The sequence below is a fragment of the Botrytis fragariae genome (genome assembly GCF_013461495.1).
Source record: "Botrytis fragariae strain BVB16 chromosome Unknown tig00000225, whole genome shotgun sequence".
Classification (NCBI taxonomy): domain Eukaryota; kingdom Fungi; phylum Ascomycota; class Leotiomycetes; order Helotiales; family Sclerotiniaceae; genus Botrytis; species Botrytis fragariae.
Genome location: NW_023501002.1, coordinates 438,242 through 461,921, shown reverse-complemented (window position 1 = coordinate 461,921; position 23,680 = coordinate 438,242). Strand labels below are relative to the sequence as shown.

Below are 23,680 nucleotides of genomic sequence, written 5' to 3'. Positions count from 1 at the left end.
ATCTTCTTGCAGTTCCGCATATCTTGAGGTCTCGGTATCCGAGTGTAACCGTTACCCGTCAATAAGCGATTGGTATCAAACTCCAGTCTTTTCATCCATTTTCATTGGGAAGAATGAAAACGTTCAAAATAGACGACATCATATCTGATATGTCCCACAATGCACACACATCCACATCCACATCTTTCAACGCCTTCTTCTTATCGTCAACGTCTGAAGTCCGGCTCCGTTCCGGACAATGAACCGCAGCAAGAATCCAATAAGCCGTGTGTTACATACAATCCATCATTCCTCGCCAAAATACACTTTCTTATGCTTAGAAGTCAAAACTCGGGGGTCAGTCTTCTGACAGCAGTCCCTTAACATGGATCTACCTGCCTTTTGAATTCTCAATGATCGGACTCATTGGAGTAGATCTTCAATGCTTGACTGCCTATTCTCTTGATATAACACGCCCTTCCCGACTGACTACGATGTGCTCCGTGCCGTTACTTCCATAGTTGATTTTCCATGCATTGCAGTGACCCACCAGCAAAATCCATGACAACTTTCTAGACACGAAATCTTGTGCGTACGTACTATCTATATGCTGAACAGGTAAGTATTTTTATACTATCATACTATGTAGCCATGATTCGACGGAGGACCTGCCAAGTAGACCCCAAATGGACGGTTGGCGGCGTATTAGACCATGATTGATTGGCTTCTTTTTTAACACATCGCCTCGATTACCTAGGTAGGATTTCCACAGAGATTGGCTAGTGCCATAAGGTTGAGTTTGAGTTTTCTCTGTCAAATATTTTTATATTTTTATGTTTTTATGGGTTTATGGGTTTAGAATGAGAATCTTATCTGTGCATGTCTCTAGATTTCACTGCCCTGGGTCCCTTCCACTTCCACTTCCTTCCCTCGAGTCCCTCCAGTAAAATTGTTTGTTGGGGTGTGACTCAAAATTTCAAACGAAACTCCTTTTACTAATAAATTTATTAGTTCATTCTATATAAACTCTAGAAATCCTTTCTTTGTCCACGAATTCCATTTCTCTTGATCACCTGCAACCTTTTTTTGACATCAAAACTATTAGATTTTCTTAAGAAGTTTTCAATCAATACTTTCCTACACTCTTTTACTTTTTCTATTAAGTATCAATTGGGTATCTGGTTACCATAAAATCATAGATCTTATTCACAATGGCTCCATCAGCAGTCTCACAAACTCCTCCCAAAGATGTCCAACAATCCGATGAACTCTTAGCTGCCGCCGTTACCAAAAAGATTGCAACCACGGAATTTGGCACTCTTCCTCATCTAGATGCATCTTTACTTAAGGTCACCAAAACTACCACTCCTATGAATGTTCCTGCAGCAGGCGATCCAATCATCAATACTGCCTCGCAATGTACCGACCACATGATCACAGCCGTTTGGAACAACATGACGGGATGGGGTGTACCAGAGTTAAAACCATATGGAAATCTTTCTTTGGCTCCCACGGCTTCTGTTTTACAGTAAGTTGTTTTCTGTTTTTCGTTGTCATTTTTTGTTTGCTATTTGGGAGGCGCATGAGCCATAGCCACCATTCTTCTCGTTTGAGGATGATGTGGGATGGGATAGGATCTTCCAACAGACGTCTCATATCACAACCCAAACAAGACCCATGTTGTGTCTTTTGACCAATTATGTACTTCGAACATAGATATTAACTCATTTTAGTTATGCGACTGAGTGTTTCGAGGGCATGAAAATGTATCGTGGATTCGATGGAAAACTCAGATTGTTCAGACCGGATTGCAACTGTCAACGAATGCTCACTTCCGCTACCCGTATTTCGTTGCCAGGATTCGATCCTAAGGAGTTGGAGAAACTCATTGTTGCTTTGGTTTCTGTAGATGGTCCTAAATGGCTCCCAGAACCTGGAACTTTCCTCTACTTGCGACCCACTATGATCGGTAGCGCTGGAGCACGTGAGTATACCCTTTGCTAGATTTTGACTTTGACGCCATGTCAAATGTGAAGTATACTTTTTACTAGACAAATCACTAATACGAATACGTAGTTGGTGTTGCTGCCCCTAAGGAATGTACAATGTTCATCATCTCCACCTTCATGCCTTCAATGGATTCGCCCAAGGGAATGAAGCTTCTTGCCAGTCAAGAAGGTGTTCGTGCCTGGCCTGGTGGATTCGGTTTCGCAAAGGTAGGAGCCAACTATGGACCTACTTTGATGGCGAACTCGGAAGCTCGTGCCCGTGGCTATGATCAAGTTTTGTGGTTGCTCGATGGAATGGTTACCGAGGCTGGAGCCAGCAACTTTATGGTTGTGTGGGAAACTAAGGAGGGTAAGAAGCAGCTGATCACCGCTCCTTTGAAGGACAAGATCATCTTGGATGGTGTTACCAGGAGAAGTGTTTTGCAGTGAGTATCCTCTTATTTCATTGCCTTGAAAATTTCTAACCTCGAAACTACAGACTCATCCGAGAACGTATCCCCGAGCTTGAAATCGTGGAGCGTAACTTCACCATGGATGAGCTTGCCGAGACCGCCAAAGAAGGCCGTGTCGTTGAAGCTTTCGCTTGTGGAACTGCATACTTCGTCGTTCCCGTTGCACAAATCAACTACAGAGAGAAGGATATCGATATCCCCATGGTTAAGGGCAACAGCGGAGAATACGCTGCAAGGGTCAAGCAATGGTTAGTCGATATCATGTACGGAAACGTAGAGCACGAATGGGGTGTTGTCATTGATGAAGTTGGTGCATGAACCATTCCCTTTTCATTGATTGGACTCGGGTAATTCGGTACTCTGGATTGTTCTGGCTATGGGATTCGCTTGTACAGTGGAGATTTATTCTCCAATTAGTCAGATCGTCCTCTTTTCTTGTTTCATCGTGGTTGCACTTTTGGCCGGCGGGAGGAAAAAAATGATTGGCTATTTTATGGCGTGGATTGGTTTGCTTTTCTTTGGGGCTTGGTTCAGCGTCATAGATATCTGTTTGCATAGAGAGAGTCGCATCAGCGTTGATGGCTGGCTTTTTGTGTATTTTTGATAGAACAGCGAATATCACAGCAATGGTTTTATGAAAGATGAATGTTGTGTTTTACCCCGTTTCGTCATTGTGATTTGCTTGACTTTTGGAACATTGTTTTCAATGTCTTTTCAAGGAAGCGTACATTCATTACCAGCAATCTTAATATCGAGAGTCGAGTCTTTGAAATCTAGATGTCAGGCTATTTCGGTTTCCGGTGGATTGCTACAATGCATTCGCGCTAGAGTTTGGTATATAGCCGAGATTCAACGTTTTCCACATACGGCCAGAAAGGGGGATCGGTTCATCGAAGAGGAAGTATGTAGAAGACTAGTCAAAATCGAAGCAATCTTCGCTTTGCAGGATATTAATTAGAAGATTCGATTGTTATGTATAGTTTAATGTACAGAAGTATAGAGTGAGTGTATACTGTATTGTATGTGTCATACTTGTTTAATACCTGCCAGCAAATCGAACATATCCCAGCAAAACAATACAGCAACATCATTGATTGTCTAAGGGACAGGAGTGTGAGCAAATATAAAAATATGCCAGTGTGTATTCGTATCATGTATCACATCCCACACGACACGCTACGAACAGCTCAACACCAGTGATCAGATTAAGATAAACATCTTTCACCACATCATTGCTCCTACAATTCTTTGTCGTACTTTGTCTGTTTTCACATCGATTTCCTGCACGAAAAAGTATTTGTTAGTAAAAATGTATGTATGTATGTATGCATTCTTGTACAGTAAAATCAAAGAACATCATACCTTCTCCGAAGCTTTCATCTTCTTGATCGCATCATTTCCTACTTCATCCAGTTCTTCCAACAAAACATCCATCTGGGCCGCGTATTCTGCATCCAACAACAGCATACCGACATGATATCCCTCCTCCGCATCCTCCTCATTAAACATCTTACCCCCAAACACTCGCGTCGCACATATCTTGAACTCAGTCTGTAAGCCCTCCCATTCCTTCCAATACCCCTCGAGCTTATTTTCCTCCTCCTCGATCGTCTGTCGGAATTGCGCAACGCGCTTGCCAACCTCGACGATCTCGGATATGCGACGTCCTTTTTGCTGCACGGTCATTTGGATTTTCTGCGTGGCTAACGGCGCGCTGAGCGCTTGTGCGTTGTGGGAGATGGCTTGGAGGAAGAATTGATCGGTGGTTTTTTCCTGGGTGAGTTTTTGGAGGAGAACGCTGTGGGCTTCTTCGAATGCGGCTTTTCCGACACGTAAGATGTGGGTTCGGGCTTCTTCGAGGGATTCTGGATCTTGTATTAGTTTTGAATTACTTCACTAGTATAGTATTTGGAATGACGATGCGATACTCACCTTCAAAAGCAGAAGAAAGATCCTCAGGTTGAAGAGACGATTCAACTTCAACTCCACGAGCATGTTTTGGAAGTTGAGATGGCCGTGCATCTTTACCACTCTGTTGAAGTTTCCGAACTTCATTTATTGGAATGGGTTTTACAACGACGGACTTCTTGGCTTGCTCTCGGGATTGCTTGGGCGACGATGTAGTCTTGGATATTTTGGATACCTTGGGTTTTGATTTTGCGCCATGTGCTTTGCTTCCATCGAGCGATTTGCGGTGGATGGCTGGAATGGCTTTTTGATGGTTGGCTTGACGGGTCATCGTGACGCCTAAATATATTACTATGCATGTAGGGATGAACTATATTGGGAGAGAAATGTGAACCTCTTCGTGGACGATGAAGTTGTTTGGATAATTTCGGAAATGTTGTATTGGACTTTGGAAGTGGAAGTGAAAGTCGCTTAACATGATTCCAATTTGAGGGAGGAAGGAACGATCTGAACTACACGCGCATTCATCGGGTTCATAATAAAATTCCACCACACCGAACAGAATAATGAGATTTTCTTCATGAACAAACAACCTTCTAGTTGCATTGTTGTGAATTTCGTTGTGGTCTCAGATGCTCTAGCCCAGGATTCTACAGGTGAGCACTCACACTTCTATTTTCGAATCTGTGTATTGATCCCATCAGTGCATATTCCCTCGGCAAATAAACCTGTCTCATAGGTACCTGTAACTACCTATGTATATCTATGGGACAGAGTATCCATTATGGAATGAGTCTAGGCGTCACTGGCATTTTAAAATGCTTTACATCAGTAATTTCTGGTGGCCTACGATGTGATTGCTTACATTTTTTGGGAGGTCTTTGGACAATCTTGGATTGAAAGAAGAAATAAAATTGAGTGAGGGAGAGAGAAGAAAAGCGAATGAAAGATCTAATGAAGTGTAGAGTGATTCTAACTGTAGGTTTAATATTTATGCGCTTTCAGTGTTGTCTGTTTAACTCCACCTACAGCTGCATTTCTTGAGCAATCTGGCGTTTGTAACTGTTCTCGTCGATTAACCAACTTGCAATGTTTGAATTCCCAAAAATTTCCTGCGCCTCATCTGAAGTAGCCAAGTCTCAGTATCACTGTCACTTGAATATTCATCTTCATTTTGATTTTTCAATGTCTAACTTTCAGACATCTCAATAAGGGTAATAGGAAAATACGAATTATCAAGCTGAACATAATAAGTCCAAGGTATCTGAGGTAACCTTTAAATCAGATGCCATTCCATATCCCGAACGCCAACTTAACGCCGTAACCTGTTGAAAACACCAAGACACTTTTCGACACCCCCAACAGGTAGATATAATTGGCCCTCCATCCGTGGAGGTTACATTGCTTTGAAGAAAAGTTGCCAGCATATCACCTCTCAGTGCCAACTATGCTTCCAGCTTCAGCCTCTTTTCGATTACTGTCACAATCTCCTTCCAATCCTTCATGGCTCCATCCCCTACATCTCCACAAGCGAGCTCCTTTTCCTGAGGTCGCAAAACCTCAAACCATCCCTCACCCTCAGCTCCATCAGGACCAATACCCCATTCCTGCTCCAAAATCTTGATTTGACTCTTCGTTACTGGATGTCTCCACATAGCGGTATTCATCGCCGGAGCTACAACGATCCTTTTTTTGCCACTGAAAGCCGTCTCCCCACTCGTATCTAGACCATTCTGAGCAGATACTTCCACTTCTCCAGTAGTATCCCATGCTCTCACCACACTCGTAAGCAAATTATCACTAAAGCCGCCTGTAATCTTAGCCATCGTATTGGCGCTCAATGGCGCAATAACAAGCACGTGTGCCCATCTTCTCAACTCTATGTGCAAAATACTCTGACCACGTTTCCATGGATGAATCCATTCTTCCTCGTCTAAAAACACACCTTGCACGTTGGCGTATCGGTGAAAGGTGTCGATATGTGGTTGTTCTGTGCTTTGACCTTGAAGAAAATTGGTTGCAGATTTGGTAAAGATGACACAGATTGAGAGATTGGGATAATGTGATAGGGCAGATAGGATGTTGGGAATCTTAATGGTTGCGACGGATCCACTGGCTGCTAGGAGGAGGTGATGTTTACCATCGGAAGCATGATCCGCAGCCGTGAAAGGGTGTGATGTTCCAGATACTCGGGTTCGGTGCTCGTCACGCCCGGTATGGATCATTTGCAACATGGTGAATAAGAGTTTGATGAGTTCGAATAACTTGAATGTTGGGAAGCAATTTGGAAGATTGATTGTGTGTGAGAGTATGGGAGTTTGGGTATTTTTACATGCTGCAGTAACGGAAGAAGGGATTTGTGATAGAAAGAATAGGAATCTAGAATGATTAAATACTCTCTATTCACTCATCATTATTCATTGTTATGGGATGTTTTCTATCGAATGATTGATTCATAAGGCTGAATGCAGTTATCGATAATATTACATACCACAGACATTGATTGGTTCGATAATGGTTAGCTCTTCCGAACCTCCATTCTCTAAACATTATCAATCAAGAGGCAAGGCCACCAAAAAAATACATCAAATTCCACAAGTCTTGTACAATAAGATATCATATTTCAATATGATTGCCAAACCAATGTTGTCATCGGTATGTCGAATTTCCCCAACTCATTGAGAATCTAAACATGTTACCTGAAATGCTAATTAGCATTAATCAGATGTTCCGACAAGCTGCCCGCCCCGCGGTGTTTGCCTCCAAATTCTCGACCCCTCGATTCTCCCCCATCGCATCCAGATATCTTTCCACAGAAGTTCGCAAGCAAATTGATCAAGTTGTTGGTTCAAAGCCAGTTGTCCTTTTCATGAAAGGCACACCAGAAAGCCCAATGTGTGGCTTCTCAAAGGCAACTATTCAGATCTTGAGTCTGCAAGGCTTGAACCCAGAGAAGTTTGCTGCTCTTAATGTACTTGAGGACGAAGGTTTAAGACAAGGTTAGTTTTTGGAAACACTAATCTTTGTTATATACTATACGGAATCTAACATACATATCATACAGGAATCAAAGAATACTCCGAGTGGCCAACCATACCCCAACTTTATGTCAACAAGGAATTCATAGGGGGATGTGATATTTTAATCGCAATGCATCAAAGTGGAGAACTAGCAAAGGTTTTGGAGGAGAATAAGGTCTTGGTTGAGGAGTCATCATAAAGACCTCCCGACCATCTCGAAGACTTTAATATGTACAACAATGGAGGGGGGGAGAGGAGATTCACTGCGCAATGCGGTTAATCTTTCTAAATATACCATGGCTCATGATGAATGAGCAGAACAATGAAGCAGATTTGGTAATATAATGATGATTTTCACGATATTCTGGGGATATAAAGAGCAATAAATATGTGTATATCTCATACAAGTATTGAAGGACCCGTGATAAGTTTTCATTTGAATACTAGGTAGGCGCTTAAGTGCCTTTTTCTCAATCTTGTGAATAGATTCTTAGGAGGGCGTTATATCTAGAATGGGGATTCTTTATTGATATGCGTAATTTCCCATCTACTCGAGCAATCCTTATTCTCACCAAAAGCATGCATTTTGTCTAATCCCCCACCACTGATGAATGATTTCGGCATCGATCGATCTTTCTCGGTTGTTACCATTAGCTCCAGCTTTGGCGGGAGCTACAAGCGACCAGTGGCGGCTACATATTGTATTCCTTCCCCCACGTCAAACGGCCCGCAAACCAAAGTGCAGTGACGTATGGAACTAACAAACATTCCATTGTAAATATCAGATCAAGGAGCAAGTCCTCCGGTGCATGAGGTAGGTATGAACAAAAGAATAAGTAATGGATTTTTTCAAATTTTGTATATAATTCTGTTAATCTCTCCTATCTACCCACTTACTACATAAACACAACATAAACACAAACTGGAACCTTCTCTCTTTCTACTTCAAACTTTAATACGTCAAAATGGTTGGTACAAATGAACTTCGAGCTGAGAATCTCTTCTCTATGAAGAATGATGTTTGCGTCATCACTGGAGGTGGAACTGGTATTGGATTAATGTATTTTCCCTCTCCCTCACTCTCTATATCTGGAACACTTCTATTTGACTGTATACTGATAATCAAATAGGGCAGCTCAAACATTAGCCGCAAATGGAGCAAAAGTATACATCACAGGTCGTCGAATGGAAGCTCTAGAAAATGCAGCCAAGCAACACTCTCCCACATCAGGAGGTTCTATTATCCCGTGAGTTTCTTACCTAGTTTCCTCTTCTACTATCTCCCTATCCACAGTTACGATAGCTAGACTGGTAGCGTATCTAACCCAAACCTCTAGAATTGGTCCCTGTGACGTAACCAGCAAAAAGGATCTCGAAAACCTCGTTTCCGAAATCAGCAAGAAGGAGAAATACATCAGTCTCCTCCTCGCAGGCGCGGGGATCTCCGGGCCCAAAGCCGAGCCCAATTCCTCCGATGCCGTCGAGCTGAAAGATAAGTTGTTCAATTCGGAAAGTTTCGAGGAATGGGGTACGACTTTTAATACAAACGTCTCGGCCGTCTATTTCACCACGGTCTGTTTTCTTCCGCTGCTACAGGCGGCTCATAAGGTTCATGGACGCATGTCCAGCTCTGTCATTGTGATTAGTAGTATGAGTGGGATTATGCGACATGCACAGGGACATTTCTCGTATAATGCGGCCAAGGGCGCGACGGTGCATTTGAGTAAGTTGATGAGTTATGAGTTTAAGGAGATTGGTGTTAGGGTGAATAGTATTGCGCCAGGATACTTTCCAAGTGAGATGACGACGGGGGAGAGTGATGAAGCGCAGAAGAGTTATTTGGATGAGGAGAAGGTTCAGCAGAAGGGTCATGTGCCTATGCAGAGGGGTGGAAGGTATGTGTTTTATCTTTCTCTTTGGGGTTGAGAATGCTGGAAAGCTAATGATATCTGTAGTGATGAGGAGATGGCAATGGCTGTGTTATTCTTATCGAAGAATAACTATGTTAACGGAGAGATTGTTGCGGTTGACGGTGGTGTTCTTTTGGATGTTCCGGGAAGGTAATTCATGGAACGAGATGGGATGAGATGAGGTTGAGGAGGAGATATTCACATTGTCCCTAGATGTCGATGAAATAGAAACAAATAAAAGTAATCAGGAAAATATAAATAGGCTTTTTACGCCACATCAGAAGAGTAATGACTAGTCGATTGCAAGTGAACACGTCCTGATAAGTGACGTTGAGCGGAAATGAAAAACTTACTCATCTGCTCACCATTATCGCTTAAAGATATATATTCGTGTTGATGACTGGGTGGTCAATTGAAATTATATTAAAATTGAGATGATCACCTCTCAAAACATATTTGGGGGCTTAGATATTGAAATTCATTCGTCCGAACTTATCAACTGGACTCTCAAAAGGTTCAACGCGAATTGAAGATCCAAACCCAATGACTCTTGGACGGAATAAAAAAGATCACATACAATCAATCAATTTACATATGCATTCATATTCCCCTCCCAAAAACCCCACTACTCTGACCCCCATTAATTCCAAGCCACCCTGCCCACGCCTGCCCCTCTCCCTCACCCTCTCTTTCCCACTTCTGGATCTCCCTCGCAAACTCCCCATCCATCTGCGTCGCCTCGGCCATCAATCTCTCCCCCTCTCTTCTCAACTCTCCAGATTCCTCCAGAAGCCTCTCTACTTCTTGCTTCTTCTTGTCTCTTTCCAATACATCCCCATCTCTCTCAATCCCATTCAAATACACACTCTCTAAAACGACCTCCAGAGTCCTAGCTTCGACTTCCTTGGCTGTCGCGCTAGCTAGGAGAGACGAAGCTTGAGCGTGGATTTGTGAGGAATTTTGTGCGTAGGAGGATCTTGGGATTTGAGGTGGGATGTGAGGCTGAGGATGAGGATGAGGGGAAGAGAGAAAAGGCCATGTTCGTCCGTACATAGTTGCCATACTAGGATTCTGCGCTCCGAAAAACGGAGTGTGGAATGAAGGAACGGGAAGATTTGGAAGCGGTGGAAATCTCGCGCTTGGTATCTCGGGGATGTCTGGGTAGGTGAGTATAGGTGCAGAGGGTATACCACGTGAAATATCTCTCTTGTTACATTTTTTCTCCTTTTTCTTATCCTTCTCTTTCTTCGCGCCTTTCCGCTCCGATTTGCGTGTACTTTTTCGTTCTTTCCTATGCGCTTTCTTCAATCCCCGCTGTTCTTTGCGTAGAATCTTGCGAATGGTTTTTTGAGATTTCTGGTCGTCGTTGAACTTTCGGAGGAGATCTGCGACTTCTTTGCGGAGGGTGGCGAGGTCTTCGGTGGATGAGGAATTACCGATGTTGGAATTGGGATTTTTCTTGTTTTTGTTTTTGTTCTTGTTCTTCTTCGCGGATTGGATGTCTTGTCTTAATCTTTGAATGGTCTGTTGGGTCGTGGGATATTCGGGGTGATGGAGCCATGCTAGTAGGGATTCTTTGGCCGCGGGGAGTTGGTGGTCGGGTAGATGTTCGGGGGAGGGAAGGGAAGCGAGGGATATAGAGGAGGAGGAGCTGGAGGAGCTGGATGAGGATGGGGAAGAGGAAGAGGAATGATCTCTTCGTTTTCTTTCGTGGAGATCGTGATGGAACTGTGAGTGTCCACAATGATACCCTTCGGATTCGTGTCTTCCTCCTCTATGGTGATCCTGCGTGTGCAGACCACCTCTTCCTCTTCCCCTTCCCCTTCTTTCATACCATCCTTCTGGGGGTTCCGCCCATCTCCAGCTAGCCTCTCGCGAGTATATACCCCCTCTTCCCCACCCGTTCCTTCCATGCCACTCCTCTGGCTCTTGTTCCTGCCCTCGATTAATGTCCGGCGTATGCATACCTCCTCTTCCCCTCCCCCCAAATCGACAACCACCAATACTAACACCATCCTCATCAGCTACAATCCCTCGACTACCACCAACTCGCAATCCCTTATCATCAGCAACAAACATGTTGCCGATACGCAAACCGCTCGAGTTGGCCACAATACCGTTCCTTCCAATTCTGAGTCCCTCATCATCCGCAACCATAGAACCTAATCTAACCCCCCGAGCCCCTTGACCAGACATAGAATAACGACTCAAAAAGCCTCTCCGACCTCGATTTCGCTCGGGAATGCGCGACTCTTCTTCTTCACCCGGTATCCAAGAACCAGGCATGTTATTGTCTCTATCCCGAAACAACTCAGGCTGTTCCACATCAATGCGCAGAATCTCCAATCCACGAGGAAGAAAAAACCCCGAGTTCCAGATTTGGATCACCTCATCTACGTGTCCTATCCAATCAGTATTGGATGCAGTGACGGGGTGACGAAGAGGATGAAGCTGCGCTTGAACTTCATTCATGTCAAGTCTAGAATAATCATTTTCATTGAGCGTAAGTCTATGCATGCGCTCGTCAATTAGTTCAGCTTTGAGCTTGCGGTCTGCAACATCGTGGTTGACATTGAGGGTGTGATTAGGCAGCAAATAGTTTACAAAGGTTGACCAATCTTGCTGTGTGATGCCATAGTCTGGTGCGGAAGATGGGATGGGGACATCATCTGATGTACTTCTCCGAGTAACACAGATCTCATGTTGAGTACTTCTGGGAGCCGAAAATTGCGGCGGTAACGGTCGTGACTCGAAGTAGTCGTGAGGAGATAGATGTTTGGGGTTGCTTTCCGAGTCTAGAATCGCAGGGGGTTAGTTTATCTCAAGAGCTATGTATGTATGTATGATCTTTAAGATATATAAACGATCAAATCAAGCTCGCTTGCTCCTGTCCACAGAATATGCAAGATTCCAGACAAGACGAGCGCACCGTTTGGTCAAGGAGCTAAAATGACTGTGCTTACGTTGATCATCAGGCTCGGTTGGTGAGTAAGGAGGGGTATATATCAACGAGTTTTCAGTAGATGATGAATCTGATCGGCCTCTCCCATTCACTCTAGATGCATCATCTGCTTCTGTCGTTGTTGGTGTTGGGATCGTAGTATTGGTATTCGAAAAGACATCAGTTTCGCTATATGGAGGAGGAGCAGTCTGATCCATGGTTCCAAACTATAAACCGCGACCACGACTGAAGAAGTAATGGTGGCAAGATGGTATTTTGACAACGTAGGATAGAGCAAGATATAAATGTTTGGATGAAATATTAGAAAATGGTAACAGCTTGAGCTTTTCAACTAAAGCCAACCTAATCGACTCAATAGAGCTATATACTCAGCCCTGTCGTAGATCAGCACCCCCACATCAGCAATCACTCATATCTGCCAATCTCTGTCCCCCTTCCGTCTCACAACATGCTTAAACGAGAAGATAAGTCACCATTCTGCAAGATTACGCGTTCGAACGAAGGCAGCCACGGTAGCAAGAGAGTTGAGAATGACTATTGGTACCAAGAGAATATACTGTTTGCTGGTTGCATTACAAACGTCATTGTGATCCAAGTTGTTGATATCGATGATTCCACCACTAAAGCTTGGCTCAAAGTACGAGTTCTGAACACCTTAGTATTGCGATACCTTTGAAGCTTTCCATAGATGGATTCCTCGTACACTACTAGGCTGTAGAATCATACCTTTCGCAATCAAAGCTGGGGCCTCTTCAGTATAAGTTTATACTTGGAGTGAAAGCTGTGCAGGCAGAGCCTAATTAATTACCCCCATCAAAAGAAGTGCATAACGTGGAATCAAATTGGAGCCGTAGAAGATTATTTTCATTTTTCAAACCACCTAATTACATTTACAATTGGAGTTCTGGCTTATGAAAATTTATATCTTCTGGTTTATAGTGCTCTGCAACTATCCTGTATAGGTAAGACGGCGCGTGAGCTCCTCTGTTGAATTGGTTAGTAGTATTCATCGAATTACATTGTGAAAACTTACAAGTTGGTAATATAAAGTTCAACTAAATCAGGGGAGACATAGTCGAAAAGAGGGTTGTCGACTTCAACCTTATCTACAAAACCACCGTCCTCAAATCCAACGACATTTCCAGGATCGCCATATTCAATGAGCGATTCAAACTCGAAAGGATATTCCGGGCTGAGCTTATAGACACCGCTAACAACAATGACTGGAATTCTATGAAACTTTGCAGCTTTTGCTATTATGCGTGCCCCAGCTGCGGCTACCAATCCACCGTTAGCAATAACAGTATGAGTAGCCAAAATGACCTTGGTAACTCTCGGCATTACTGCAAATACCGCAGCATCTGTTATAGCAATAACTGTGATTCCAGCAGCCGAAAGTGGCTTTAACATGGTTTCTGCGTCCAAATCGACATCGGTCTCTTGCTCTCCTTTTCCGGTAATCGTAGAATGAGTCGTAGAATGGTCATTTGGGTATGATTCAGCAACTATTACAATAAAATTTCTCTTCTCTGCGGCCTTCAGTAAGAACTTTTGGACACTCCTTGAGGAGCCGTGAATGAGTATAACTTCTTTCTCAGAAATTTGCTCCTGCGCGTAACTAGAAATTTGATCATCGACTTGATCGAGTTCCTCGATAATTTCCTCGATACCCTGTATGATTTCGGCTTTGAGATCCTTCGTGCTAGAGGCCATCTTATGCGCAAGTGAAGTCATATCTACCACAGATCTGCCATGAGGAGACGCGGTTCCTGGGGGCGTTGAGGCCGGCGAAGGGGCAGCGGAGAGGAGGTTGAACATTGATTGCTGCACAGGCATGTTATACTGGGCAGCATAGGAAGTATGTGATGTTGTTAGAGGAGGCCGCGAGCTGTGTGACGCCCTTGGTAATGCCACATCGCTGAAGCCCTCACGCATGGGCGAACCAATTTGACTTGTCGATGCTGAATCACTGACATCCTCACTGCGGTCCTCTTTTGCTTCGTCTCTGATCATACCCAAGACTCTGTGAACAATATTGCTAACGACCATTTCCCTTGGTTGTGCTTCAATCAACCTTTGTCCTACTTTCCGAACCCGTTCCAAAAGTTTTGTAATATCCGTCCATCTTTGCTTTGCGACAACTTGGAGTAATAAATGAGCTGTGGCTATGGCGCATGATCTCGAAGTCCTTATCTGTCTTCGTTTTAAGAGTCTGAAATGTGTTAATCGTTTGTTGATTGAAGATTATGGAAAGGTACATACGATATCAAATTTTCTATGGATGACTCAACTGGTTGACTTTTTAATGATTTCAAGTATGCACCAAGGTTTGGCGCATACCCTCCACTATGAACTGGAGGCATATCTTTTTTGTTTCAAAGATTGGATGTGACGGTCAAAGTTTGGAGGTAGATAGATTTCGAGAGGAGAGATTTCGAGTAGTAAGTGGTGTGTGGTTGCTTGGAGTTGAAGATGTCGAATATTTGTGCGGAGTGCGATTGCCCCTCAATGAAGTTTTGCTGTTTGGGCTTGCTGAATCAGATTGAATGCTTTAGAGTTACTGATACGGTCACTGTTACTGTCGTATCCGAATTCTTCTTAATGTCGAATTTTGAATGGATACCTTGAAAGTTGTATCTATCCTATAACTTATGTCTCAATTTTGTAGAGCATAAAAGAATTAAAGAATTATGTTCGTTGAAGATCTCTTTTTTTGGCAGACCTACTACTAGAATGCTAAAAGTGCGGGGACGAGTGACTCAGGATGAAGGGGATCATAGACTTATTGCTTTTTAACGCAACTCGGAAGATCCAAGGTCCAAGATCCAAGGTCCAAGGTCCAAGGTCCAAGGTCCAAATTCCAAATTCCAGCGTAAAAAGCAACATCAAATCAATAATTATTTCTTCTTCAAGATAAGACAGCCTCGGAACGGAAGTGAATGAACAGCTATCGTGTATCTTAGAGTTCCGTTTGGTCTCAAATCGAAATGGATTGATTGTATGATGCTTTTGCTACCTGCCCGCCTACCTAGGTACAGCACAGAGTCCACTACGTACACTCTTTCACGCTGTCGATAATACCGGCCTCCTGGCGAAGCTTGACTGTGAGCGAAGACTGTCTGTTCCGTACCTAGGTAATCTAGGGGGGCAGGTTCCATCAAAATGAGAAACCTCACCATACAGATGGTCGAATGCAAAGTATCCCAAGCGTACCTCCCCAAGAACTGTCTAGGAGTTGAACAGTGAGTTTGCATTAAGGAGTGAGTGCAGTGACTTCAATTGGAAAGCATCCAACAATCCGCAGTATGCTAGTATTCGTATCCATTCACTCATCAGCCATCACCAATTGTGTTGTCCTACTTCTGAACAATCCCTCCTCCCCGTTGTGTTGTGTTGTGTTGTTGTAGATAATCTTGAACTGAACTGTACTGTACTGTGCCTACCTAGATATTAACACGGTTTCATATGATAATTATAATTCGGCCGCTCACTCATCCTCATCGACCTTCTACCTTATAATTCCCCTTCCCATTCCCATCTACACTCTTTTTCCTATTTTCTCCTTCTTCCCCTTCCTCTATTTCTTCCGAGGTCAATCATTTTCTTCATCTAGAACAGCGATTTCCTCCAAAAGTTTAGCTTGTTTGATTAATCTATTCTCCAAGATCCTATTTTGACCGGAGCAGCGACTTTGCCTTTGTACTTTACATATACCTGTACCGTACGGAGCATCCCATACCTACTCGAGTACAGTAACAACGATACGCTATTACGATATATCAATAATTCACAACTTTCACTCCTTTCCATTTTTCCATTCAAGTCGACGATAACCTGCGCGAAAACACCATTCGGGATTTTAGGAAAATAAACGCAAACATACTTTCCGAACCGAACTCCTATATCATAGACTTTTGGAGCTTTGCGCTCCTAGCGTTTTTAGTTGGACTATCGCGCATCTCCATTGTTAATGATCGATTGCTAGAAGCCTTCCTCCATGGATCGAAAACCATTATGAATTCTTTGAATATCCTTTCGGGGCGAGGCTCTCCTACGCATTCTCCTTCACTTTCGCGTTCAAATTCTCTGGGAAACGTATTGGCATCCGTAACTACGTCAGAATCTAGGAGGAATTCGCGGGAAGAGGTATACGGCGAGGAGCCGAAAGGACTGGATCAGGAGGATGCGCCAGACTCGAATACCGATGATGACAACACAATACACGAATCTACACCACTATTACACAAAGAAGGCATGGCTTATCATACAAGTGAACATGTGGGCATAACGAGAATGCTTTATGACTCTATACGATGGGTGCTATCTACTCTTGTTGCGCCGGGGGTATACGTTATAGCTTGCTTGTATAATGAACGGGGTCACTTTGCCCCAATATCTCAATTCAGAAAACTATTCGGTGGCACAACTGGGCATTCAATCACACAATCGACGGGAGGATCGCCCATTTCCGAGAAAAGTAATATAAGTCATTTGGCCAACGGGAAGCTATCGGCGGCACACGCATCCTCATCGAGAGATCCTCCCTCGCCGAATTCCTCGTCCTTCATCTCATCTGAGTCTGAATCAGATAACGACGGGCTCCTTAGCGAGACAGATAAATCTGCAACGAAAACATCAAACCGCCAGACACGTTCAAGATCCTTGCAAAGTTCTGACGAGATCTCACCCGCGAGGAGATCCATTCGCATCAGGATTCATAGCGATGAAAATTTGAGGCAGCGGAAGCACCGGAAGGCATCGTCAACAACTACTCAGAGTGATGGATCCGGCGGCTCCATGTCCGCTACCGATATGGCTGCTGCGATGATGAAGTCACCTACGTCCTCCGCAACTTCCTCTCTTCTCATGACAAAATATCCACGAGCTCCAGCACCACCGCGACCCCTCATACCTCGACGACAACCATCCTATACACTTGATGCTCCCGTAGGGAAACTCACCCAGAAGACCCTTATTCTTGACCTGGACGAAACTTTGATACACAGTATGAATTATGGAGGTCGAATGAGTGCTGGCCATATGGTGGAAGTACAGATCACAAATCTCATGGGTGCAGGGGGCGCTGGTCCTCAACATCCAATATTGTATTATGTGAATAAGAGGCCATACTGCGATGAATTTTTGCGACGTGTAAGTAGCTATGTGCGCCCTAAAGAAATTTCACTGACAGGATTCGCAGGTTTGCAAGTGGTATAACTTGGTTGTTTTCACGGCATCACTTCAAGATTACGCAGACCCGGTTATAGATTGGCTAGAACAAGAGCGTAAATTCTTTTCTGCACGATATTATCGACAGCACTGTACCTATCGAAACGGCGCCTTTATTAAAGATCTCAGCTCTGTTGAGCCTGATCTTAGTAAAGTTATGATTTTAGACAATAGCCCTGTGAGCTATCTGTTCCATCAAGGTGAATGAATATATATTAATATGAGGTATCGAATCGAGCTAACAATTCGATAGATAATGCAATACCCATAGAAGGGTGGATCAATGATCCCACGGATAATGATCTTCTACATCTGGTACCCCTTTTGGAAGGACTCCAGTATGTGACGGATGTGCGAGCTTTTCTTGCATTACGCGGTGGGGAGGATGGGAAGCATATGACTTCTTAGGGAAGAGATGAGTTTGGAATATTAAGTTCGGAAAGGAGTATAGGAATACTTCATGCATAAATATTTTAATGATACCTTTATATCAAGTCTCAACTGCACAGCTATCTAAATTGCCGCACTGTGGTCTAGAGACTCTAGTCTTGGAAAGGATGTGAACTTTCAATAGAAATCTCTAAGCTCCAAGGGGATTAAAAATCTCGGATACATGATCAGTGTACGAGTTCGATTCATTGTGAGTTTTGCAATAGTAGATATCGTCTGATGTGATAGTATGTACATGTGTATTATGTATGATATGTACTGAGTTCAAAAATCGACATCTTCCCATTGACGAATCACAATTCGAACCACCGATCAGCATTAGGAATCCTATGAAAATTAGACGGTTAAAGTACATCTTGAAGTACGAGAACATGGATCTGGATATCGAATTATCTAGATCTTCAATAGACTTTCATCATAGCTATGCCGCGCTGCAACTAAGCGGATTCAATGCAAGCAATCATCTGTATGTGTTGTACCATTATTTTGGCATTCAAGCCACAACTAAAAAGTATTCCCTGTACTCTCCGTAAAGAAGTAAAGAACTCTTATCGTGGTGGATAAGGATTGGCGCTAGTCTCGATAAAGCAAAGCTTAAATTGAGCTTCATGATTGCGGGGTTCGGTTCTACAGTGTATCTGCCAGGCTGAACCTTTTTTTTTCGGAACCAACCATACCAAAATTTCTGCGGATCAAATCCGAATCTACCAATTTGACTCGACATCTCCATCATCACCACGCCGCCTACCAACTTCGACAACTCGAGTTTTACTCAATCCCGACCCTGTTGAAACAATAATGCGATAGCGAAAAAAGCTCAACATACTTTCAAGCACATCTTCGAATAGCTTCACCTGTCTATGCATCATTGCCGGTAGCACATAAACAGTATGCCCATGATGTCCAGCGGCATGTCGATTAAGGCGCAAGTCGTCGACAAGATTCCGAAACGATTCAAAGAATTGAAATTCGGAATCCAGTCAAATCAAGACATTGTCAACCAGGGTGTTATAGAGGTTTCGAATAAAATGCTATATAATGTCGACGCTGGTCGAACTGCAATTCCACATGGCCCTGTTGACCCAAGATTAGTAGGGGAAATCCGTCTCGATCTATGAATTTTACCTACTAATACGCTCTCCTAGGGGACTTCCAGCAAATCTGGGCGTTGCGATACTTGCGATAAAGGTCTTCAAGACTGCAATGGTCATTTTGGTCACGTCAGATTACCGCTCCCAGCTTTTCATATTGGGTACTTGAAATTAATTATCATGATATTACAAAACGTTTGCAAGGTATTTCGGAAGCCTGACCTCTCTGAGAGTAGCCGGATGCTGACATTTAAAGACATGCGCCAGAGTTCTACTCACTGATGCCGAGCGACGACAATTCTTGAAAGAGTTACGAAAGCCGGGTATTGACAATCTAAAGCGCACGCAAATCTGTAAGAAGATCAACGAGCAATGTCGAAAAGCAAGTCAATGCCCCCATTGCAATGCTACCAACGGTCAAATCAGAAAAATCAGTCCTGTTCGATTGGCACACGACAAGTACACAAAATACAACAAGTCTACCGCAGCTAAGAAGGTAGTTCCACCCGGAATGGCCGAATACCAAAAATCCTTCGAAGAAGCAAAGAAGCACAATACAGAGTTGGAGAAACATGTGAAGAAAGTGTATGAGGATCTACACCCGTTAAGGGTACTGAACTTATTCAAGTTGATTACGCCGAGCGATTGCGAACTTCTTGGAATCAATCCCGCTGAAGGTCGCCCTGAGATGTTTCTATGGCAGTTCGTTCCAGCACCCCCCATCTGCATTAGGCCATCTGTTCAGCAAGATGGAGGAAGTAATGAGGATGATATTACCACCAAACTTGCCGAGATTGTTAGCATGGCCTCTTTGCTAAGAGCAGCACTACACAAAGGTCAGGCAGTCCAAACAATTATGGAGCAATGGGATTTTCTTCAACTACAAATTGCCATGTATGTCAATAGCGACGTTCCAGGTCTTCAGCAACCTGGTTTCGGAAAGGCGATTCGAGGATTTTGTCAACGGTTGAAAGGAAAACAAGGTCGTTTCAGAGGTAATTTGTCTGGAAAGCGTGTGGATTTCTCTGGACGAACCGTCATTTCTCCCGATCCGAATCTTGGTATCGACGAAGTTGCCGTTCCTATCTTGGTGGCAAAGAATCTTACATATCCTGAACGGGTTCAACGTCAGAATATCGAAAAACTGCGTCAGTGTGTTATCAACGGACCGAATGTTCATCCTGGTGCGCAACAAATCGTCAAGAAAGATTCCAACCATAAGATATCTTTGAAATTCGCTAAACGGGATAACGAGGCAAAATTCCTCAAGATAGGAGACGTTGTTGAAAGACATCTTGAGGATGGTGATATTGTACTTTTCAATCGTCAGCCATCTCTGCACAAGCTCAGTATCATGAGTCATTATGCCAAGATTCGACCCTGGAGAACATTCCGTCTGAATGAGTGTGTTTGTAATCCATACAATGCAGATTTCGACGGTGATGAAATGAATCTTCACGTACCGCAAACAGAGGAGGCGCGAACTGAGGCAATCAATCTAATGGGAGTGAAAAACAATCTTTCCACTCCCAAGAATGGAGAACCTATTATTTCTGCTACCCAGGATTTTATCACTGCAGCTTATTTACTCTCCAATAAAGAGAACTTTTTCGATCGCAAGACCTTCACAAACATTTGTATGTACATGGTCGACGCAAATCTTCATTTGCAACTTCCTGAGCCAGCCATTTTGAAGCCACAAGCCCTCTGGACTGGCAAACAAGTCTTTAGCATTCTCATGCGCCCAAATAAGCAAGATAATATTCTCGTTAACGTTGACGCAAAGTGTCGAGATTTCGTACCAAATATGGTACCACCAGGGTTCGCGAATGATATGGAAGCCAATGACGGATGGCTAGTGATTCGAAATTCAGAAGTAATGTGCGGTCTCATGGACAAGAGCACAGTTGGATCTGGAAAAAAAGACTCTATTTTCTATGTCATATTGCGAGATTATGGTCCAGACGCAGCAGTTGTAGCCATGAATAGGTTGTCTAAGCTTTCTGCTCGGTACCTGACGAATATGGGATTCTCTATAGGAATCAGTGATGTCTATCCTTCCGAACAACTCAACAAGAGTAAAGCCAGATTGATCGCTGCTGCTTATGTAGAGTGTGAACAGCTGATCGAGAGTTTCAAGAATAATACATTGGAGAAATCTACAGGTTTGAGTATGGAGGAGACTCTTGAAGCTAAACTTTCCGGCAAGCTCAGTCAAGTTCGTGGTGCAGCTGGAAAAGAGTGTCTCAGAACCTTATACGCTTCGAGCTCACCGCTAGTAATGGCTAATTCGGGATCAAAGGGTTCAGCAATTAACGTTGCGCAGATGGTGGCGCTGGTAGGGCAACAAATTATTGGAGGTTCCCGTGTCCAAGAAGGCTTTCAAGATAGAACTCTTCCTCATTTCCCGAAACATTCTAAACAGCCTCCTGCCAAAGGTTTCGTAGCGAACAGCTTTTTCACAGGATTGACTCCTTATGAATTTATTTTCCACGCTATGTCCGGACGTGAAGGTTTAGTCGATACCGCAGTCAAAACAGCAGAAACAGGTTACATGTCACGACGACTTATGAAATCGCTGGAGGATTTGTCAACACAATATGATGACACCGTTAGAACCTCTGGTGGTGGAATTGTTCAGTTCCAATTTGGTGCCGACGGACTGGATCCCCTAGACATGGAGGGAAATGCAGTTCCTGTCAATTTCAAACGAACATGGACTCAAGCAGAAACTCTTACATGGAACAATCAGGAAAGATCACTTCTGCCATACGAAGTTACCAAACAATGTGCGGAACACTTGGCAACATTCAAAGCCAAGTTTTCTAGATTTGGACTTCGCAACGGAGAACCATTAAGTTATGACGATGCTAGCGACTACGGTGTGGATGAGCATGATGGAGGTCGGGAGTTCCTTGCTGCCGTCAATAAGTTCATCGGGGAAAAGGCATCACACATGGGTAGAGTACGTACGAAGGCTGGGCTCCATGATTTCGTAGATGACCCAGAAGCTACGGGTATTCTCTACAACGAGAAAGACGAATGGCCAGAATCAAGAGATTATGTCAACCAAGTTGCCAAGGTTTCCGAGACTACATTGAAGAAGTTTTGCGAACTTTGTCTCGAAAAGTACTCTAGAGCCAAGGTTGAACCAGGCCATGCTGTCGGAGCTGTTGGTGCACAATCGATCGGAGAACCGGGAACACAAATGACCTTGAAAACTTTCCATTTTGCTGGTGTCGCTGGTATGAATTTGACAGCAGGTGTACCCCGTATCAAGGAAATCATCAACGCTTCAAAGACGATCGCTACGCCATTCGTCAAATGCCCTCTGCTCAACTCTAAGGAATTGGAAGTAGCCCGTCTCGTTAAAGCTCGTATGGAGAAGACCTACCTGCACGAAGTTCTTCATTTCGCCGAGGATATGTGGTCAGCGAAATCTGCCATAATTTGTCTGGCTGTTGACACGGAATATTTGGTAAATAGGCAAATCGAAGTTACTGTGGAAAATATTGCACACACAATTTTGAAAAACAAGAAACTTAAGGTCCGAAGCGAAGATTTACACGTCAAGGGAAATTGCATTTTCATTAACGTTACACACGATGGTAGCGCTCCCACCACAGCTCGAGGAGCCGCAGCCAAAGGAAAACCTTCCCTCGACGAGGGCGGTTCTGACCTTCTACTTCGTGTACATCACCTCAAGCGCGCTGTGCCAGAATTGGCAATATCCGGATATCCAGAAGCCACAAGAGCTATTATCAACACATCTGAAGATGCGGTGCCAGAGTACACAGTCGTCGTCGAAGGATATGGTCTCCGTGCCTGTATCGGAACTGAAGGTGTCGACGGCACCAAAGTCAAATCTAACAGTGTCATGGAGATGCGTGATGTCCTCGGTATTGAAGCTGCCCGTTCCACAATCGCCAACGAAATTGCAACCGTTATGGCAGACATGGACATCGATCCTCGTCACATGCAACTCCTTGCCGATGTCATGACGTACAAGGGAGAAGTCTTAGGTATCACACGTTTCGGTCTTTCCAAAATGAGAGATAGTGTGTTGCAACTTGCATCCTTTGAGAAAACACCAGATCATCTTTTCGATGCGGCTGCGGGCATGAAGACAGACAGAATCGAGGGCGTTAGTGAGTGTATCATCATGGGACAGACAATGGGCGTTGGTACAGGTGCATTCAAGGTTGTCAGAGCATTAGATCTTACCCCGGAGGATCTAAAAGTAAAGCCAACGCTTTTCGAAGATGCGTGGAAGGTGGATCAAAGGGAGAGAATAAAGTTAAAGAGAGCAGCTATGGGCTGAACTTACGATAATGTGGAGACATGGTGATATGATGGAGTTTATCGGCGAAGATTGGGTTACATGCTTGAATGAGAGATTGGGGGATTTTTCATATTTTGGTGTTGTCTTGAGCGCGAGCTTGTCTATACAGTATAATACCCAGCAAATTAAAAAAGTATAAAATCGTAAATAGACGGAATAATCATGTTATAAATGAGAATCGCAATGTCCCAAATGATATATAGGTTTCCGCTCAGTTTCATTATGTAGAGTGATATCGATCTCCGAACTCAAATCTAAATTTCAGTGGTATGAATGTTCCGAGTCAAGTGGATACATCAAAATATAGTCTACAATCCAATTTGACTGT

General features: G+C 43.7%; 10 protein-coding genes across 10 annotated transcripts; 5 read left to right on the top strand and 5 right to left on the bottom strand.

Annotated features, from left to right (window-relative positions):
* Positions 1 to 1,190: 1,190 nt before the first annotated feature.
* Bfra_011204 (putative branched-chain amino acid aminotransferase protein) lies at positions 1,191 to 2,758 on the top strand (the record flags this gene model as incomplete). Its single annotated transcript, XM_037341535.1, has 4 exons — positions 1,191 to 1,507; positions 1,713 to 1,963; positions 2,056 to 2,413; positions 2,467 to 2,758. The coding sequence occupies 4 exons, from the start codon at positions 1,191 to 1,193 to the stop codon at positions 2,756 to 2,758; spliced, it is 1,218 nt and encodes a 405-aa protein (XP_037188347.1).
* A 903-nt stretch (positions 2,759 to 3,661) lies between these two features.
* Bfra_011203 (uncharacterized protein) lies at positions 3,662 to 4,679 on the bottom strand (the record flags this gene model as incomplete). The annotated part of the gene is made up of 3 exons (XM_037341534.1): positions 3,662 to 3,721; positions 3,803 to 4,305; positions 4,373 to 4,679. 3 exons carry the CDS (start codon positions 4,677 to 4,679, stop codon positions 3,662 to 3,664), a joined length of 870 nt encoding a protein of 289 aa, XP_037188346.1.
* Positions 4,680 to 5,793: 1,114 nt separating this feature from the next.
* Bfra_011202 (putative phosphopantothenoylcysteine decarboxylase protein) lies at positions 5,794 to 6,582 on the bottom strand (the record flags this gene model as incomplete). The annotated part of the gene is made up of 1 exon (XM_037341533.1): positions 5,794 to 6,582. One exon carries the CDS (start codon positions 6,580 to 6,582, stop codon positions 5,794 to 5,796), a length of 789 nt encoding a protein of 262 aa, XP_037188345.1.
* A 280-nt stretch (positions 6,583 to 6,862) lies between these two features.
* On the top strand, positions 6,863 to 7,567 carry Bfra_011201 (putative monothiol glutaredoxin-5 protein; the record flags this gene model as incomplete). The annotated part of the gene is made up of 3 exons (XM_037341532.1): positions 6,863 to 7,003; positions 7,074 to 7,347; positions 7,413 to 7,567. 3 exons carry the CDS (start codon positions 6,863 to 6,865, stop codon positions 7,565 to 7,567), a joined length of 570 nt encoding a protein of 189 aa, XP_037188344.1.
* Positions 7,568 to 8,333: 766 nt separating this feature from the next.
* Bfra_011200 (putative short chain dehydrogenase reductase family protein) lies at positions 8,334 to 9,542 on the top strand (the record flags this gene model as incomplete). The annotated part of the gene is made up of 4 exons (XM_037341531.1): positions 8,334 to 8,428; positions 8,499 to 8,615; positions 8,706 to 9,263; positions 9,324 to 9,542. 4 exons carry the CDS (start codon positions 8,334 to 8,336, stop codon positions 9,430 to 9,432), a joined length of 879 nt encoding a protein of 292 aa, XP_037188343.1. The 3' UTR covers positions 9,433 to 9,542.
* A 336-nt stretch (positions 9,543 to 9,878) lies between these two features.
* Bfra_011199 (uncharacterized protein) lies at positions 9,879 to 12,437 on the bottom strand (the record flags this gene model as incomplete). The annotated part of the gene is made up of 2 exons (XM_037341530.1): positions 9,879 to 12,073; positions 12,242 to 12,437. The coding sequence occupies 2 exons, from the start codon at positions 12,435 to 12,437 to the stop codon at positions 9,879 to 9,881; spliced, it is 2,391 nt and encodes a 796-aa protein (XP_037188342.1).
* A 272-nt stretch (positions 12,438 to 12,709) lies between these two features.
* Positions 12,710 to 13,108, bottom strand: Bfra_011198 (uncharacterized protein; the record flags this gene model as incomplete). Its single annotated transcript, XM_037341529.1, has 2 exons — positions 12,710 to 12,886; positions 13,049 to 13,108. The coding sequence occupies 2 exons, from the start codon at positions 13,106 to 13,108 to the stop codon at positions 12,710 to 12,712; spliced, it is 237 nt and encodes a 78-aa protein (XP_037188341.1).
* Positions 13,109 to 13,130: 22 nt separating this feature from the next.
* Positions 13,131 to 14,603, bottom strand: Bfra_011197 (putative translation regulator gcd7 protein; the record flags this gene model as incomplete). The annotated part of the gene is made up of 3 exons (XM_037341528.1): positions 13,131 to 13,224; positions 13,274 to 14,452; positions 14,503 to 14,603. 3 exons carry the CDS (start codon positions 14,601 to 14,603, stop codon positions 13,131 to 13,133), a joined length of 1,374 nt encoding a protein of 457 aa, XP_037188340.1.
* A 1,651-nt stretch (positions 14,604 to 16,254) lies between these two features.
* Bfra_011196 (putative nuclear envelope morphology protein 1 protein) lies at positions 16,255 to 17,877 on the top strand (the record flags this gene model as incomplete). Its single annotated transcript, XM_037341527.1, has 3 exons — positions 16,255 to 17,391; positions 17,441 to 17,669; positions 17,723 to 17,877. The coding sequence occupies 3 exons, from the start codon at positions 16,255 to 16,257 to the stop codon at positions 17,875 to 17,877; spliced, it is 1,521 nt and encodes a 506-aa protein (XP_037188339.1).
* A 205-nt stretch (positions 17,878 to 18,082) lies between these two features.
* Positions 18,083 to 23,331, top strand: Bfra_011195 (putative dna-directed rna polymerase iii subunit rpc1 protein; the record flags this gene model as incomplete). The annotated part of the gene is made up of 4 exons (XM_037341526.1): positions 18,083 to 18,109; positions 18,798 to 19,010; positions 19,065 to 19,214; positions 19,267 to 23,331. The coding sequence occupies 4 exons, from the start codon at positions 18,083 to 18,085 to the stop codon at positions 23,329 to 23,331; spliced, it is 4,455 nt and encodes a 1,484-aa protein (XP_037188338.1).
* Between the last annotated feature and the right edge of the window lie 349 nt (positions 23,332 to 23,680).